This window comes from Drosophila pseudoobscura, chromosome 5 (genome assembly GCF_009870125.1).
Source record: "Drosophila pseudoobscura strain MV-25-SWS-2005 chromosome 5, UCI_Dpse_MV25, whole genome shotgun sequence".
NCBI lineage: Eukaryota > Metazoa > Arthropoda > Insecta > Diptera > Drosophilidae > Drosophila > Drosophila pseudoobscura.
The window spans coordinates 1366816-1384750 of record NC_046682.1 but is presented as its reverse complement, the minus strand read 5'-3'; the positions used below and the strand labels follow the sequence as shown (position 1 = coordinate 1384750).

Here is a 17935-nt window from a genome sequence, read left to right as displayed (position 1 = left end):
TTTATTTAATAATTATTAATTTTTTAATTAATTATGGCAGGTAACGGTCGTGACAGAATGTCCGGATGTGTAGTGTTAAAATTCTCCAATAATTCTCCAGCTTTCGGCTATTAAAATGGCATAGCCTGAATGGTTTACCATCCAAGAGCCAATTTTTGCCGAAGAACCTTCTGAATCTGCTCCAGCTCCTGAATATGGCATCAAGTACATTTCCCGGTGGGTTCACTCTTTCAATGGTTGAAAAATGCAGTTCCATTTAAAAGTGGTATAGAGGTAGGGTATAGAAACTTCCATACAAAATGGCGCACTAAATAATGGCCTAATTAGAAGTTTTTGGCTGTCTTGCTCTCTTCAAATCGGTTAAGGCTCTCTTTCTCGCCCTTTTTCAATTGGTAGCAACAATAAGTCTCATTCAATATTTGGAAGCGGTAAGTCAAAGTAAATATGGAGCCTCTGAATGCGATACGGAGTGTAGATAATGGAAAAATTAGAAAGCCACTTCTCTACCGAAGATGATGGATTCTTACAATAATTCAGTAGGTATAGATATAATTCAGCTTCCATTGCGGAGCTAGCGAGTAAAATAGCGCATATTCACGGCGAGACACACACCGGATACACTCTGATGATTGACCATCGATGATTCCGATCTAGAGCTGTGCTAGGCGCAGTCAATTCTAGACACATCCCCGAGAACTTTGTACATATTTCTACATTAATTACCCAGTTACGCACAAAATCCAATCCGCCTTAAATAAAATAATTAAAATTGAAAATTATTCTAAGGTGTCCAGGTGACGGGATTTTATTAGTTTCTTATTTAATTAAAAGACCACTTTAATCGAATGAAACCACGGCTAGATTCTGAGATTCGAATGACGGGCTGGACACCCATGAATGATAACTGACAAAAGCTCGCCGCCGCATGTTAACAAACACAAAATAGTGTTACCGTAGATCACGCACTTCTGGTCACACCTGCCCAGAGCGAAATATATAAAAGATGAAAATCAGCTGCGCCAGCGCCTGAATTCAATCAATAAATCAATAATATTTAACTGCAATTAACATACCAGCTCATGTTTTATCTACAGAATCGCGTCGATCCGGACCTCGATGTATAAATGTGCATTTCTCACGTTGTCATTTAGAACGTGATCCATATTTTGAAGCCACGATTTAATTCATGCAAGTTTGTAAATGCTAAAGTCTGTAAGTAATCTTACTTACATAAATATACATATGTGTGAGTGAAAGCTTGAGTGCATAGTATGTTCATAGGTAGTTAAGATATTTAAAATTTCGGTATGAGTTTTGGGTATAAGTTGTATCCAAATTACTTGTCATGTTGCAATGGACGTGTATAACTTTTTAAAGTCGCAAAATGCTTTGTCATGTATGTATTCAGTGGCAGATTCCACCAACCTAAATTTTAATGCCATCATCAAATTACTTGCTATTGTAAAGCTACATGCAATACCATACCTATTTACATGTGTACATATGTATGTACATCCAACGGGTTTGGTTTCCTCTCATGCATATGCTTTTGGTTCGTGTGCGACTTTTCGAATACATATGTATGTACATATGTATGTAGATACTCGTATATTATATTCCCATATATTCATTCCTGTTAGGTGAATTTATTAAGTGAAATGTAAACAAATCGTGAACTCCTGCTGAGAAACCAAATTACATATAGCACCTGACCCCATCCCCATACATTCTTGACCATCACCAATAAATAACCAAACATGTCCGTGTATGAATATTATAGCTAAAGCACCAAATTGTTATGGTTTGTGTGAATGTATGTATGTACATACTTGTGTGATGCCCACGCAGTATACATACATATGTACGTACATATGTATGTGGTTTTTTAAATGTTTACCATGTCTTCGGCCCACTTCGGCACCGGATAATTAGTACAAAAATTTCAGAATAAAGAAAACAAGTTCCTGCTCCAAGAGATACCAGGTACTTGCAGAGCGCGCTCTCCTCTCTCCGTCTAAATTGAAATAAAACCCATATCAAAAAAAAAGAAAATGGATAACCTTTCATTCCCAAATATGAGGTGTTAAATATTGAGTTTGGTTATAGCATCTAAATTAAATGAAATTAAATTTCTGAAAGACAGTTTGTCTTGCGACAAACAGAAGGTCGACTCCACTCAGCTGATCAGTTATTTCAATAATCAATTATGATCAAAATGTTTTTGATTAATTATCAGAGGTAATATGCATTTGCATTTTGCTTTACTTTACTAATGTTTCAATCCATCAAGTCAATATTAATTTACCTTCGATTTAGATCGCATTTTGAAGAAGCGAATAGCAGTGCATACATATATATATATATATATATATACAGTGGTGCTCATACACTTAAGCCACAAGAACTACACCAAGAATTTAAGCGAATATCAAGAAAAGTTTTTATTTTACAGCTCCCATTTTTGTCTCAAATTAGTTCTATATGTCAGTGTTTTAATACAACAACAACCAAGTTATGAAAATATATAGTCAGCGAAATAATTAAAAAATCTGAAATCATCTCCAAAATATCCTGCTCATATACTTAAGCCACCTCAAAAAAAATCGTTAAAAAAGTTAAAATTTGCCCAGTATTCCTAGTATTTTTAATAAAACTACTTTAATATTTTGTAGGATGACCTTTCTGCTTAAGAAAAGTGGAGCAACGCCTTGGTATTGAATCTACAGGACGTGCCCACTGTTGATGGGTGATTTTCCTCCATTCTTCCTGTAAAATTCGGCACAAATCCTTTAATTGCTGTTTTTTTTTTGGGCAATGACTTGGTTTAGAATTCTCCACAAGTTCTCTATAGGGTTCTGGTCGGAACTCTGCGGAGACCATTACAAAACATTGGTTCCCTCTTGGTTAAGCCACGACTTGACTATCCTGCAGCAATGTATCGGGTCGTTGTCCTGTTAAAATATACGGGCAAGTGGCAAATTATCGGCATGTTCTCCAGATAATGTGTTACTCAGAATGTCTCTCTACATTTCGGCATTGATAATACCTTGAATCTTCACCAGGGGACCTAAGCCCGATGCTGTCCATCATGAATGTTAAAAAGCGCCTTCAATTCGCCACAGTGCATACCCACCAAGGTCCTAATTATACCCGATACTCAAAATGAGTATTGGGGTATATTAGATTTGTGGTAAAAGTGTATGTGTGTAACGTCCAGAAGGAATCGTTTCCGACCTCATAAGGTATATATATTCTTGATCAGCATCAATAGCCGAGTCGATTGAGCCATGTCTGTCTGTCCGTTTGTCCGTCTGTCCGTCCGTCCGTCTGTCCGTCCCCTTCAGCGCCTAATGCTCAAAGACTATAAGAGCTAGAGCAACGATGTTTTGGATCCAGACTTCTGTGATATGTCACTGCTCCAAAAATATTTCAAAACTTTGCCCCGCCCACTTCCGCCCCCACAAAGGGCGAAAATCTGTGGCATCCACAATTTCGACGATACGAGAAAACTAAAAACGCAGAATCGTAGAAGATGCCTATATCTTCTAGAGTGCAAAATCTGAACCAGATCGTATAATTATTACAGCCAGAATCACGAAAACAATTTCACTCTTTCTCGCTCTGTCTCACTCTAACACACAGGTTTCATAGTCGGTTTTGCCAATTGCAAAATATGAGTTCAAGGATCTCAGAACCCATAAGAGCTAGAGCAACCAAATTTGGTATCCACACTCCTGTGGTATCCGCCCCCGCAAAGGACGAAAATCTGAGGCAACCACAAATCTCAGAGACTATTAAGGCTAGAGTAACCAAATTTGGTACACACACTCCTTTAAGATGTCACTATAAAACGTATATCTCAGAATTTCGCCCCAACCCCATCCGCCCCCACAAGGGACGAAAATCTGTTGCATCCACAATATTGCAGATTCGAGAAAACTAAAAACGCAGAATCATAGAGAATGACTATATCTATCCGGTTGCTGAATTTGGATCAGATCAGATACTTTTTGTAGCCAAAAGGAACAAATCAATTTGCATTGGCTATGCAGCGCCCGACGTCACGCTCAGACTGATTTTCTGTCTCTCTCGCACGCATTCTTTGTCGTGTCGTTTAATATTAGCGGCGTCTGCCGGAGGAGAGCCATACTGACTTAGTATCGGGTATAACTGTAGAGTTGCGGTGTCCGCAGCAACTCACAACGTTCCCCCTCGTTTTTGAAATATGATTGTTTGGATCGAAAAATCCAAGTTTAATGTCTTTAGAAGTGATGGTAAACTATATGTACGACGTCCACCCAACAAATAATTAACTCCAGAATACACAAAGAAGACCGTTATGGAGGAATGGAGGAAAATCACCCCTCAACAGTGGGCACGTCCTGTAGATTCAATACCAAGGCGTTGCTCCACTTTTCTTAAGCAGAAAGGTCATCCTACAAAATATTAAAGTAGTTCTATTAAAAATACTAGGAATACTGGGGAAATTTTAACTTTTTTAACCATTTTTTTTGAGGTGGTTTAAGTATATGAGGAGGATATTTTGGAGATGATTTCAGATTTTTTATTTATTTCGCTGACTATATATTTTCATAACTTGGTTGTTGTTGTATTAAAACACTGACATATAGAACTAATTTGAGACAAAAAATGGGAGCTGTAAAATAAAAACTTTTCTTGATATTCGCTTAAATTCTTGGTGTAGTTCTTGTGGCATAAGTGTATGAGCACCACTGTATGTATATGTATATATGTACATATATATATGTATATATATATATATATATATATATATATATATGTATATGTATATACATATATATGTACATATACATATCATATAGCACCACAACACAATCAGCTGAATATAACCTTTGGCTCAGAGCCTACTGTTCAGGCGTTTATTGCGACCAGAAACAAAAAAAACAACCGTTAGTGCTTGTAGAAATATATTTGTGCCGCTTTTGCTGATAAGATGCTTGTCTCATTGAAAATGTTTTTAGAAATGTAAGCAAAGTCTGTACGAAATCTGTTGATGGGGCGACGACAACTATGAGCCACACTTGCACACATTGACGATTGACGGTAGACTAGACGGTTCGGTTACATTGAAAAGCAAAGTTAATTCCTTCGAAGTGATGCCACTATTTGGCAAGAAGGATTCCGGCAAGAAGGCCAAGTCAAAGGATATGAAGGAGTTAAGCAAACAAGTGTCAATTGAGGAGAAGTACAATCTTCATGGTCTTTTGGGGACGTGAGTACCAATATTTTTTATTTCACTGCATTATTGTTGCTAATTGTTAATATATGGGTTATCGTCTTCTCAACCAAAGCGGTGCCTTTTCCGAAGTGCGACTGGCAGAGAGCAAGGATACTCCTGGCGATCATTTCGCTGTTAAAATAATCGACAAGAAAGCTCTGAAGGGAAAGGAAGAATCTCTGGAAAATGAAATACGTGTTCTGAGAAGGTAAGCCGCAGATCAAATAAAGTTGTTAAATTGTTAGTCAAGTGTCCATCAATCCAGTATTCCCCACAATGAAAGGAATTAATTCAAGAATTATAAATGAAGCTTAAATTGGTAACTTTTGTAGTCACATACTATTTCTGATACAATGTCTGAGCGCTTAAGTTATTTTCTTTTTTTTGCATAATAATAAGATATACTTTATAGTTATTTTTGCTTTAAAAGTTTATTATATTTAGTTTTATTTCTTACATACATATAACAAAGTTCTGATCCTAAATTTACTTTATATATGCAAAAAAAAAGGAATAACTCAAAACAACAAGACTGATATTGTTGGTCGGTCGGTAGGTAGTACATTTAATAAAGATTGACATTTTCAAATATATTTCGACTCGTGGTGGATCTCAAGATCTCGTTTTTATTAAAAAGTGGCACCTTCAACAATCATTAGAGTTCTAAAACCTTCTATCTTCAACATTTAAATATACATATGTATAAATATTTTCTAGCCATTTTTCCGTTTATGTTTCCCTTTTCCTTTCCAATTTAAATTGAGTTTGTAACTCTCCGCTCTATAGCAACTCCATTGTCTGTAGGTTCCTAAATGGATATACCTGAACCAGCTAATATTCGTATATTTTAGTTTTCTTCGCTTAGTTGTATTATTTGTATTGTTTTTAAACACTTTCTGGTTGTTTGCTTAATTTGCTTTCTTTTCATGTAGGTTCAGTGCAAATCATTTCGATGCCAACTGTCCGAATGGAACGCGGTGAGTTCATACCCCGATCCCACACTGAACTACATGCATATGACATGCAAATGTATGTAGTACATACATACATATGTATGTACACTACTCGTCATCAAGTTAACACACCCCCTCGCGTTTGCAGTTTTGGCTTAATTCTAAATAACTAGAATCTAGTTTATAATTTTGTGAATAATTTGTTATACGAGTGACCAAAAGAGGCTTAAATACCTCTTCATTTGGTCATCGGGCTTTTTATACCCGATACTCAAAATGAGTATTGGGGTATATTAGATTTGTGGTGAAAGTGGATGTGTGTAACGTCCAGAAGGAATCGTTTCCGACCCCATAAAGTATATATATTCTTGATCAGCATCAATAGCCGAGTCGATTGAGCCATGTCTGTCTGTCCGTCCGTCCGTCTGTCCGTCCCCTTCAGCGCCTAATGCTCAAAGACTATAAGAGCTAGAGCATCGATGTTTTGGATCCAGACTTCTGTGATATGTCACTGCTCCAAAAATATTTCAAAACTTTGCCCCGCCCACTTCCGCCCCCACAAAGGGCGAAAATCTGTGGCATCCACAATTTCGACGATACGAGAAAACTAAAAACGCAGAATCGTAGAAGATGACTATATCTTCTAGAGTGCAAAATCTGAACCAGATCGTATAATTATTACAGCCAGAATCACGAAAACAATTTCACTCTTTCTCGCTCTGTCTCACTCTAACACACAGGTTTCATGGTCGGTTTTGCCAATTGCAAAATATGAGTTCAAGGATCTCAGAACCTATAAAAGCCAGAGCAACCAAATTTGGTATCCACACTCCTGTGATATCGGACCTTGACCGTTTCATGTCCAAATTTCGCCACACCCCCTTCCGCCCCCGCAAAGGACGAAAATCTGAGGCAACCACAAATCTCAGAGACTATTAAGGCTAGAGTAACCAAATTTGGTACACACACTCCTTTAAGATGTCACTATAAAACGTATATCTCAGAATTTCGCCCCACCCCCATCCGCCCCCACAAAGGACGAAAATCTGTTGCCGGAGGAGAGCCATACTGACTTAGTATCGGGTATAACCGTAGAGTTGCGGTGTCCGCAGCAACTCACAACGTTCCCCCTCGTTTACCTTTTGAGATATGAATTTATTCATACGGGATCGTAGATCCTTTTCGCAAGCAACTTTTATAAACTTGCAATATAATTTAAAGAAAAAGGTGACCAAGCACTCTTGATGCCTTTAATAAATTCTTCTTTGTTAGATTATTGTTTGCCAGGCTCGTAAACATTGCGAACTAGCTAGCCACACGCTTTCTATAATATTGATGTCGGGTGAGTAAGGTGGCCACTGTAGTAATCTAACATTTTCGTCATCAATCCATGAATTAACCACACGGACCGTGTGGATCGGAGCATTGTCATACTTGTTATCAAAGCCGAAGCTCGTATTAGTCATAGTAGTAGATGGCTCCCCACACCATCACACCTCCCTCCCGACTATAAAGACAATCTAATTGGGGCTCTTCCTTCCCAAGATCATGGAAATAGTAATTGTATCCGTTTTCGTCGGTTTAAATTACATTTATTTTCATCCAAAAAGACTACGTAGCGTTAATCAAAATTCACATTTTTCAAAGACACATTTTTTTAAAAATTAGAATCGCTATTTTTTTTGTTACTTGAAGTCTCTTCAAGGGCGTGTGTGCGCTATCCCGATGACGAGCAGTGTATGTGTCATGTATATGCACATATGTATATGCACATGTTATACTATATCAAGATGCTTAAGTGAGTTATAGAACATTGGCAAGATGATGAAGATTGAATTGAAAATGCAGTTCGGGGGAATATCAATATTGATTTACACTTTGAATGAATTTGAATGCTTGCGTCGTAGCTTTATTAATCGCACCGCATTCATCAAACACATAATGACCGTTCAACATGCATGTAAATACCTACATATAAAGTTTTTTAAAATCTATTTGTAGATTAACTCACCCCAACATTGTGCAACTCCTGGAAACGTACGAGGACAAGTCGAAGGTGTACCTAGTTATGGAATTGTATGTTTCTAATATCTTACCTTTGTTGTATGCATATGTACATATATGTATGTATTTTCTTCAACTTGGACTTTCTATAGGGTGACTGGCGGCGAGCTCTTTGATCGTATTGTGGAAAAAGGTTCGTATACGGAAAGGGATGCCTCTCATCTTATACGACAGATTCTAGAGGCTGTAGATTATATGCATGAACAGGGAGTTGTGCATCGGGATCTTAAGGTAATAAACAACCCCATTTGCAATCAATTTTTTTTAAAATTATTCTAATAATTCTTTCACTTTATGTACAATAGTATAAAAGATCGGATAAAAACTTGTCTTCTCTTAGTTGTTTCCCTATTAAAATTCATTTTCATTTAGATCTGCTCAAAATAGAATTTGCTTTTCAGCCGGAAAACTTACTTTACTACAGTCCTGAAGATGACAGCAAAATAATGATTAGCGATTTTGGTCTATCAAAAATGGAGGACTCTGGCATTATGGCTACAGCATGTGGAACGCCGGGATATGTTGCTCCAGAGGTCCTGGCCCAAAAACCATATGGAAAAGCCGTTGACGTATGGAGTATTGGAGTAATATCATACATTCTATTGTGTGGCTATCCCCCGTTTTATGATGAAAATGATGCAAATCTTTTTGCTCAAATATTAAAAGGTCCTCTTCAATTAATTATACTATACTTAGATATGGACTACACGTAAACATGTCCACTAAAAAACATTTACATTTTAGGTGAATTCGAATTCGATTCCCCTTACTGGGACGAGATAAGCGAGTCGGCCAAGCAGTTTATTAAAAACTTAATGTGCGTCACCGTCGAAAAGCGATTTACTTGCAAACAAGCTTTGGCTCATCCTTGGTAAGTGTTAACACCTGAATTAACAGGAAAATGGTTCTTTGCTTAAAGCGATTAATATTAAAACATTTCTTCACAAAACTGTAATCTATGCGGCGAAGTAAATATTTTCTTTTTCGTTAATAAAGGATCTCTGGAAATGAGGCCAGTAGCAAGAACATTCACGGAACTGTTTCTGAACAATTGAAGAAGAACTTTGCTAAGTCCCGTTGGAAGGTGCGTTCAGCTATATAGAAAATTCGTTTGGCGCTCATACAATTAATTCAATTGTTTTTATAGCAAGCATACTATGCGGCCACAGTGATCCGACAAATGCAGCGAATGGCACTTAGCAGCAATAGCAGTGCAACAACTGATGCCACTAACAATGACGGTAGCCGAAAGGACTCATCCAATCCAACGGTAGCCACTGTGCCGTCTGTGTCGACCGACGAGTCAGCATCGCAATCAACACATTGTAATATAGCAGGTTCTAGTGAGCCACCACAGGCACAAAGCCAGCCAGGTCAGGACTATCACCAAAGAACAAGTCAACCGAATTAAGATTCAAGATTTTGCCAGACCAGCATATGCTTATATTTCATTGCACAACCATTGCTGACGTCCTATTTACTAGAATTGCGACGCGACAGATTAAAACATTAATATTAAGCCACAGAAATTATTCCACTTATATGTGGAGCGATTAGTTAGATTGTTTTTGTACTGCGATAAATGATGAGGTATTTTGATTTGAACATCGGATATTGAGAAACCAAATAAAATAACACATTGATTTTGGCCAAGTATCACATTTAACCCAATTTAACTTATAAACTGTAATTGGAAATTACATATACGTGCATGCATATGTGCATATACATAGGTATGTGTGTCTCTATACAGGCGTTATGAACATGTTTAGAATACAATAAACCACTTATTGATATCAACAATTTCTCTCTGAATAACAAGATTAGCTGAAGCTAATATTGAGTGCAATATAAATACATAAGCATAATTTTTTTCAATGTTTCAACAACTCTCATGTTTTAAAAAAGTATATTGCTTAAATGGAATCCACTTATACTAAATGCATATACACTATAGTACAAACATATGTATGTATGTATACAAAATATTCTGTATAGAGGACAAGTTCAAGTCTCTTTTCCAAAGACTCTAAATCAATCAATGCCATAGCATATTAAAAAATATCATTGTTTGAGAAGTTTAATCCCACTTGAGATATTCGATGTTGGAAATATTTTAGTGATATACATACATACATACATACACATTCATAAATATACACTTAACTATATAAATAATCTACACGAGCACAGAAGGAAGGCTTAGAAGCCGCCTTCCTATTTTTACATCCACCACATTAATTTTGTGATGTTGCCAAAATCAATGGTATAATAATGCTTAGAATAAGTTATTGGCATTCTCATAAGATGAACTGAGAGTACGTGTGTTGTTGCCTTAGTTTGACTGGATAGCTTCTCCTGATAGCTTGCCATCAGTCTGGTTAAAAGTAAGCGCACAGCTTTAGTTCCAACACGTGCAAATCGGTTTCGGTGTCCAATTATAATTTGTAAAAAATCATCTGTAGAACATTTGTACATATATGTAGGTATGTATGTACTCGACTTTCGTATATTCGTAAATTCGGGGTCACACATGTGTACTCATAAAAAATGGCCAATGTCCGGATATCTATTGCTTGGTTTTTTTCTACATAATAAATCTTTATTGAACATATATACATAAACAATACAATAAAACTGTTGATTTCATGGGGTTTGTTCTTAAAATCTAAGGGCGACTAAGTCCCAGTTACTTTTTCTTGTTTCGCTTCTTTTTCTTCTCTGAGCCATGTATTTTTTTTTTAGTAATGCAAACGCGGCAGAACCAATCGTCATTGTCCTTGGGAGCAACAGTGATACCAACACAGGTCCTGATATCGAATAAAGTTCATAAGAAAATAATAAGATAAATGATATTCTATGGTTATTATTTACCAATGGTACCAAGCGTCGCAGCCGTCACAGCCAATCATTGCGGAGCCATCATCAACCTTTCCGCATGCCGGGCAAATCCAGATCCGATTACCTTCGGCATCGACGTACGATGACGGGCGATTTAATTCCACTATTTGTGGTGGACAGTCTGGGGAGTGGTTGGGTTCAACAGGCAACAGCGTCCCTGCGTTTATTCCCATTACTGAAGAAAAGTTATTGACAATCGGCTTGGACGCCAACATCAATTGTTGTGGTAACAAAACAGAGCTGGCCGAAAGCGTGGACGAAGCTATTGCATTATTGTTAGTATTCGACATCCAACCGCCTGAATTAGGAGCAGTTGGATGGCTTGTCAGCATCTGGGGCGCTATGGCAGCCAAAGATAAAGTTAAAGGCTTCACCGGACTGTTGGTCGTGTTAGAGTTGCTTGAAGGCACTGCCGTATTGCTTGATATGCTTGAGAATGGAGTTTCACCTAAATTTTTAATGTTCAAAAAATGCATTAGTCGTCTAATCATTACAGATGGTTCTATATTGCACTCACATGGCTTCGCCTTGGGTGGCCCAGTAACCAATGGGGAAAAGCGAGCTAGTTCTGGGGAATCCTCCCGTTCGCGTTCTCTTTTGCTTGGATGGCCCATAGTTGAATGTTGTGCGATACTTGCGTCCTGTGCGTCTCTATCCTTGTCAACACACGGTAGCGGTGTGGATTTACCACCTAGTTTCAGTGTAAGTTTTGGGACAGGATTTGCAGAAACCTCCAATTTTGGTGAGGTGTAGTGGGGAGCAATTGGCGAATATGCTGGTGATGATTGGATTGGAATGGATTGCATTACAGATACCCCAGAAAAGACTTCGCAACTAGAGCTACGTTCGTTAGATTCAGGCAGATGATGATTGTTTTGGAAATCTTCTGCATCAGCCGGGATAGGGTTTATTATCTGAAATGAAGAGAGAAACAGGAGGATGTCTAATCTGTATAAATTATAGATCAAGTTTTTAATTGTTGGAACGGCTGAAAATGTCTTCAGGTTTCAAATATGAAACGCTCCAAAGTAACTTAAGGAATATTTTATATTTTGTGTACGTCTATATTTTGAATTTTGTATATTATATGTATATAATAGGTAATAATAAATTATGATTTCTCAACGTTATATAAGCAGGCATAATTTAGAGAAAGAAACCCACCTGCTTGTCTTTCTTCTTTTCCTTCTTTTGTTTCTTGTCGGGCCCTTTGATTTTTTTTTCGCTTTTATGAATAGTACTGCCATTTCTTTCCTTTTCCTTGGATTTATCCTTTTTGTCTTTCTTCTTTTTCACTTTTCCCTCCTTTGGTCTTTTGAGCTTTTTATGAAGTTTTCGCATATTCAGTTCATCTGCCCCCTGTCCCATAGACAATGTGCTGGTTGGTGTAATTGTAATATCCTCGTAGCTGGAAAAGCTTGGCATAAACTTCTGATCCTCGGAAATATTCAGCTGTGCGGGTACCAGGCCAGAACTCGATCCTGATGTTGCGCCAGCTGACAAACTTGTGGCGGGAACCGTTTGAGAAGAATACGACAGACCGCATTCTAGGCGTGATAATGGGATGAGATCCGCACCACCAGCTAAACTAAACTTGTCGCCGCCCTTGAAGTTGGGCATATTAAATTGGGGAAAACAGGGGGTGTTGCAGGAAGGTGTTGTGTTAGCTAACATTTTAACATCTGAATGCTCAAGCTTCGATTGTTTTTTAAACTTCTTGATGGGTTCACACGAATTTGGAGAAACGGGCGGATGGAGTATGCCCCTTGAATGCAATTGAGAATCATCTATGGATGTAGCTTGTGTTGTTGCATACGGAAGAAGTTGCGGCTGTATCATGTTCGATCTGCCAAGGTTCGTCGGGGATTGCCTTGGAACTAATTGTTTCTTATTTTGTGTTGATTCATCAGAGTCATCTGACACCTCAATCGGATCACCAAGATTGCCGGTAGCCTGTGTAGAGGTTTTCGTCTTTAGTTTTGACACAGCTTCTGCACTAGTCAGCCCCGTGGTAGCTCCAGTTACTGCTCCACCTGCATTCAAATGCATTACAAATGTTCTTCCTAAGAGCATGCAATCACAACTCACCTACACTAAACTTCATGGACTCTGGAACCAGTGGAGCAACATTGCAATAGTTTCGCTCCGTCTGAGAATCAGTTTGGTCGGAGGGCACACTGAGAAACTGGCCGACTTGATCTGTTTCTAGGAAACAAATATAAATAAACGAGTAATCATAATTGATTCGTCCTGGACGACGTACCACTAGTATCAACAGCGGATGGACGGCAAACGGAATCAATAACGGCTCCACTTGTTCCTGAGAAGGGCATGAATGGTGGCATGGAAACGCTATTTCCATACCCGACCAGACCAGCCGTCGCCGGAAAAAGTCCTGGCCCGGAAGGTATCAGACCTGGTCGTGGCGGAAAGTGTAAAAGTGGTAGCAGTGGCACTATTCCCGTTGGATTGCTGGGATATAAAGACGAATGTGGCATACCCCCGCCAACCGCCATATATTGGCCAGGACTAGGAATAATAGCACTGGGTTTAGTAGCATGTACAGTAGGTTTCGTCCGGGAGGTATTCTCGATTGAGTGACCATTGTAGCCTATTTCCTTTTCCTTCTCATTATCGGGCAATAAAGAGTCATATTTTGTTTTGTATTTCTTTCGTTCCTTTTTCTCTTTTAGCTTACCTTGTGGTACATTACTCAAGTTAAGGGGCTCCGTTGGTATATTTATAGGGACCAAACTGGGATTCATCAGCATTGCAGATGATGACACTGAGAGCGAATTTATATTGTTTTGCTTGCCCTTTTTCATTGATTGCATTGCAGGTTGCGGCACCAGCTGAGATGCAGTGTCATTGGCCGAGTGATTGATCTTGGTTTGATTTTTGCCACCTGGTTTTCGTCCTCGCTTCTTTGGCTTTGCTGAATCTATGATTAATAGGTCAACAGTTTCTTGAGTTGATGATGGTTGTGGAGTTGGCATCAAAACGCCGTAGCTAGGTATCGTTTGATGAGCAACTGCTGAAATACTGCTTGCCACATTCATGTGTTCCATACTGAGTCCCAGAGCTGGCGCTGGTGTTATGGTCGTTCCGGATGGTAAATAAATCAATGGTGGACTGCTAGCAGTGCTTTCAAATAGATTTACTGTCGTACCTAGAGTGCCCGATGGACCTGATCCCTCTAACCTTGGCGTTTTTGGTTTTGAAATTTTCTTAAAAATGTCCAATTTGTTACGTTCTGGCTCGTTGTTATGCTTCTTTGTTGCTGGTAGTCCTATTTGCGGTCCCAGGGTTCCCACTGCCTCCGATGCAGGTCCTTCTAATGGAAATTCGTCATGATTCTTCATATGTGCGCCTACAGTTATCCGACTATCAGCATTACTTTTGAGAGTAGTTTCTTCGTTACTTTTCGCTGTAGCTTTTGAAGTCAGTGGAGTATGAGCATGGTCGCAGGTGGTTGGGGCAATATCTATGGGCTTTCTCTCAAGCTCAGACTGCCGGCCCTGTAACTGTTTTTGTCTTTGTTTAGCTTGTTTCTTTAAGATCTTTTCCAATTTTATTCTTTCAGAAGATCCGTCTGGGAGAGATGGGAATGCTCCCCGATTAATACGCTTCTTTGATTTTTTCAGGTGCAAAAGTTGACTACTCCCGCCGTCATTTTGACTCTTTGCTAGTTTCTGAAAAATTTTCATTGCTTTCCGCTGCGCTTTTTCTTGAGCCTTACCACCATGGACATTCACTTCCGCCTTGCTCCTCTCCAAGCCGGACAGGCTTGATAAAAAATGCTTTTGTTTCTTACTTTTCTTAGAAGCTTTGGCATTCAACATAACTGGTACCGATGGGTTCGTGTTCTCTTGAGGCATTGCAAACTGGCCTTCTTTTTTTAAGTTTTTACCTATAGCTGTGTTTCGGTTTTCGATATGCTGCTGATCTCTCACATTTAATTTGGATGATGTTGAGTTTAGATATCGATGCTCTTCATTGAGTGAAGTATCCGCTTTAGCTGCAGCTTCCAGCGGAGCGATAACTGGGGAAGGCAGTAGCGGGGCATGTAGCCCTTTATATTTTTCTATCAATATAAAAAAAAAAACAAATAAAATAGGCATTAAAATTCAAATGTACAAGTTCCAAAAAGCTTACCAATTATATCGGGTACGAACGCATCTGGGAGCTTTCCTTCAATAGCAGGAGAAATGAAGCCTCCTGTTGTCATTACCACACTACTCATTTCTCGTACAGTCCGTCCACTATCGGTGTCACAGTTATTATTCGACGAAAAATTTATTAGCGTGGACTGCGACTGAGAATCAATTGGTATTGAGGTCCGTTTTTCTACCATACTGATCGAATCAAAATCGAGGTTCGAGCTACTTTCCTTTTCCGTGGCTAATGTCTTTTCATTTTGAAGATCTCGAAGGTCAGGGTCCTGAATAATGTTAGTCGCAGTAGAAGGTGGTTCGCTTGGTTCAGCGTTTGGCTGCATTGGTGGCAAGTACTCAAATATATAGATTGGCCGGGTCAAGGTCTCTGCACTGCCAGGCTTTAGAAAATTCATATTTGAAGCTCGTTTAATGGGAAACGCAGCAACATCGCGCGAAAAAGCCACTGGCTCGACATTTCCAATATAGTCCAAAAGTTCATGAACATTGATGCTGAGACTCTTTAAGGTCAGGCGTGCATCCTTCAGATTTGGCTCAAGCCGATTTGCTAAACCAAAAACAATAATATAAAAACTTATAAAATTTGCAACGAACCGTGTAGCATCATCAATACTTACCGTGCTCCATTTGACCATGCAAATCGCGTGCGAATTCTTGCATAAATTTTAGCAAAATATCCTGCAACAGTTCCAGTGGTGCACTTAGTGTGGAGCTGTACCCAATTGTTTGGGTTATTTGCGCAATAACAATGCGCATAAGATCCGAAGAGTATTTGTCTGTCATTGCTGCAGTATGTACATATGCATATATATGTATACACCAAATGAGACAAATGGGAATTCAGCTAGGAAAACGGCTCAAACAATCTAAGTATCCGTAAAGAAACTGTGTTTTATTTTAAAGAACACACACTCTGTTTATTTTGTTTCAATTTTAAAATTATTCTATAAAATTTACGGATTAAAAATTGATACATTAAAAACAGTGTGACCGCGGATTTATCGTTAAAATATACCGTCCGTTTCTCAGAAATATACGAAAATATACGTCTCATTTAAAAAATATACCGTAAATATACTGACGAATTCAATTTATATTATACATATGCCCTGCCCACATCATTTTCTACTTGACTGGCTTAATTTAAACACTTTCTTTTATTGTATTTATATATACCGTGGAAAATAAAATTTAATAGATTGTTGAAATTGACAAAATAAACCGATATTGCATTGCCTACGCCGGCGCTACGGTGCGCATGGATCTACAACAAGAATTTACAATAAGTAATATTTTTCCGCCATTTACCCCAAGTCGTTGAACTGTTTAGATAGAGGGGGCTTAAATGGGCTAAGTTCGTGTTTGTCATAGGTATATACACTCCCCGACACTTGAATACGACCACTAATACGACCAGTGATACGACATACTAAAATGTACACTTTAGGCACCAATATTTTCGGGCACAAGCCAAAGAAAACGGTGAATTTGAATTTTCCTCAAATCTCTATTCAATTTAGCATAAATTAAAAAAAAATAATAGCAATATTCATCAAAGTAGATTGAGGAAAAAAATTTAATTGACATAACTCAAATTTCAGCTCCCAAAAAATGCGACATTTGAATACGACATTCACATTGAAAAATTTTTTATTTTGGATGAGGTCGCGACCGGACATTGAATAAATTCTCAAAAATCAATTAGGGTGTCCTTATTACGAGAAAAATTTGGGTTATGGTAAGTCCTTTTCAAAGGACGAAAACTCCACAATAAAAGCCTCGAATTAAGTAGGTCCATCAATAATGAAAATAAGTGATGAAATTGGTAAAAATAGGTGTGTTCTGAGTGATTTCATAAAGAACGGGTCAAATTATGGCAAAAACATAAAAAACCGAAAATTGCTACTTCCGAGACCTCTATGAGATCTCATCTGCGAGCCGCATCTAAAAAACACGACTAAAACTCGATTTAAAAATCTAAAACTGTCTAAAACCTCAGCCAACGGACGAAAACTTAGAATACTCCCATACTTTTGCATATTCTTATGGCGTGGAGTAGAGACTGTCGCATTTTCTAAGGAAGAAAATTTAAATTTTAAGGGTCATAAGGGTTTTTTTTTATATTTATAAGGACTCAAGGAAGTAAAGGAAGTGAGTAGTAAAGAAGAATTATAATTGGATCGTTTTCACAGCAGTGTGAGCGCTATTATTCTGTGGTGAGCAAGATCCTAAAACAGCGTGGACCAGTTGATTTTTCATTAAGTCGAGTTTATCAAATATGCAACAAAGTTGAGGGGTTTTCGGATTTCGGTTATCGGATTTTCTTGTTTTCTTGCCACCACGTCTAGCTCACACACCTCGAAATTTGTATACTTTTCAAAGTTATTTCTAGTATTTTTCACTATATACTATACTCACTATAGACTCACCAAACCGTGTAGAAATGTCACTTGGAGCCAGGTCCCAGACCACATCGAATACTAATTCGTGACCAGAATCGAATTCATGATCGTTTTTCCTCAAAATCTCAATTTTTCAAAAATGTCGGAAAAAAGGCATTTGAAAAAATGGTTAACGGAGGT

The 17935-nt window shown here is 38.2% G+C and overlaps 2 protein-coding genes and 1 long non-coding RNA gene across 8 annotated transcripts; 1 reads left to right on the top strand and 2 right to left on the bottom strand.

Annotated features, from left to right (window-relative positions):
• Positions 1–956: 956 nt before the first annotated feature.
• CaMKI (Calcium/calmodulin-dependent protein kinase I) lies at positions 957–9933 on the top strand. 4 transcript variants are annotated; one of them, XM_001352284.4, is made up of 10 exons: positions 959–1212; positions 5004–5254; positions 5334–5468; positions 6193–6237; positions 8215–8289; positions 8370–8508; positions 8679–8943; positions 9022–9148; positions 9274–9361; positions 9425–9933. In XM_001352284.4, the coding sequence occupies exons 2-10, from the start codon at positions 5139–5141 to the stop codon at positions 9686–9688; spliced, it is 1254 nt and encodes a 417-aa protein (XP_001352320.2). In that variant the 5' UTR covers positions 959–1212; positions 5004–5138; the 3' UTR covers positions 9689–9933. The 4 variants fall into 4 exon arrangements, with proteins under 4 accessions (XP_033237114.1, XP_001352320.2, XP_033237112.1 ...); XM_033381221.1 differs by having other exon boundaries at positions 959–1246; XM_015188751.2 differs by lacking the exon at positions 6193–6237.
• On the bottom strand, positions 1054–2177 carry LOC117184339 (uncharacterized). The gene is made up of 2 exons (XR_004469629.1): positions 1486–2177; positions 1054–1425 (listed from the first exon to the last, which is right to left on the bottom strand). It is a non-coding gene; the product is annotated as an uncharacterized lncRNA (long non-coding RNA).
• Positions 9934–10615: 682 nt separating the features above from the next.
• Positions 10616–16381, bottom strand: Taf3 (TBP-associated factor 3). 3 transcript variants are annotated; one of them, XM_001352283.4, is made up of 8 exons: positions 15971–16381; positions 15334–15900; positions 13442–15262; positions 13267–13383; positions 12343–13211; positions 11696–12092; positions 11152–11626; positions 10616–11087 (listed from the first exon to the last, which is right to left on the bottom strand). In XM_001352283.4, exons 1-8 carry the CDS (start codon positions 16134–16136, stop codon positions 10967–10969), a joined length of 4533 nt encoding a protein of 1510 aa, XP_001352319.3. In that variant the 5' UTR covers positions 16137–16381; the 3' UTR covers positions 10616–10966. The 3 variants fall into 3 exon arrangements, with proteins under 3 accessions (XP_001352319.3, XP_015044234.1, XP_015044235.1); XM_015188748.2 differs by having other exon boundaries at positions 13267–13377; XM_015188749.2 differs by having other exon boundaries at positions 13877–15262.
• Between the last annotated feature and the right edge of the window lie 1554 nt (positions 16382–17935).

Excerpts from the sequence above, each read along its gene's own strand:
- CaMKI (XM_001352284.4), top strand. The coding sequence starts at position 5,139 with ATGCCACTATTTGGCAAGAAGGATTCCGGCAAGAAGGCCAAGTCAAAG. Across the intron at positions 6,238-8,214 it reads AACTGTCCGAATGGAACGCG|ATTAACTCACCCCAACATTG; the intron begins GTGAGTTCATAC and ends ATCTATTTGTAG. Across the intron at positions 9,362-9,424 it reads TTGCTAAGTCCCGTTGGAAG|CAAGCATACTATGCGGCCAC; the intron begins GTGCGTTCAGCT and ends TTGTTTTTATAG.
- Taf3 (XM_001352283.4), bottom strand. The coding sequence starts at position 16,136 with ATGACAGACAAATACTCTTCGGATCTTATGCGCATTGTTATTGCGCAA. Across the intron at positions 13,212-13,266 it reads GTCCATGAAGTTTAGTGTAG|GTGGAGCAGTAACTGGAGCT; the intron begins GTGAGTTGTGAT and ends ATTTGAATGCAG. Across the intron at positions 11,627-11,695 it reads GCCACCCAAGGCGAAGCCAT|GTGAAACTCCATTCTCAAGC; the intron begins GTGAGTGCAATA and ends TTAAAAATTTAG.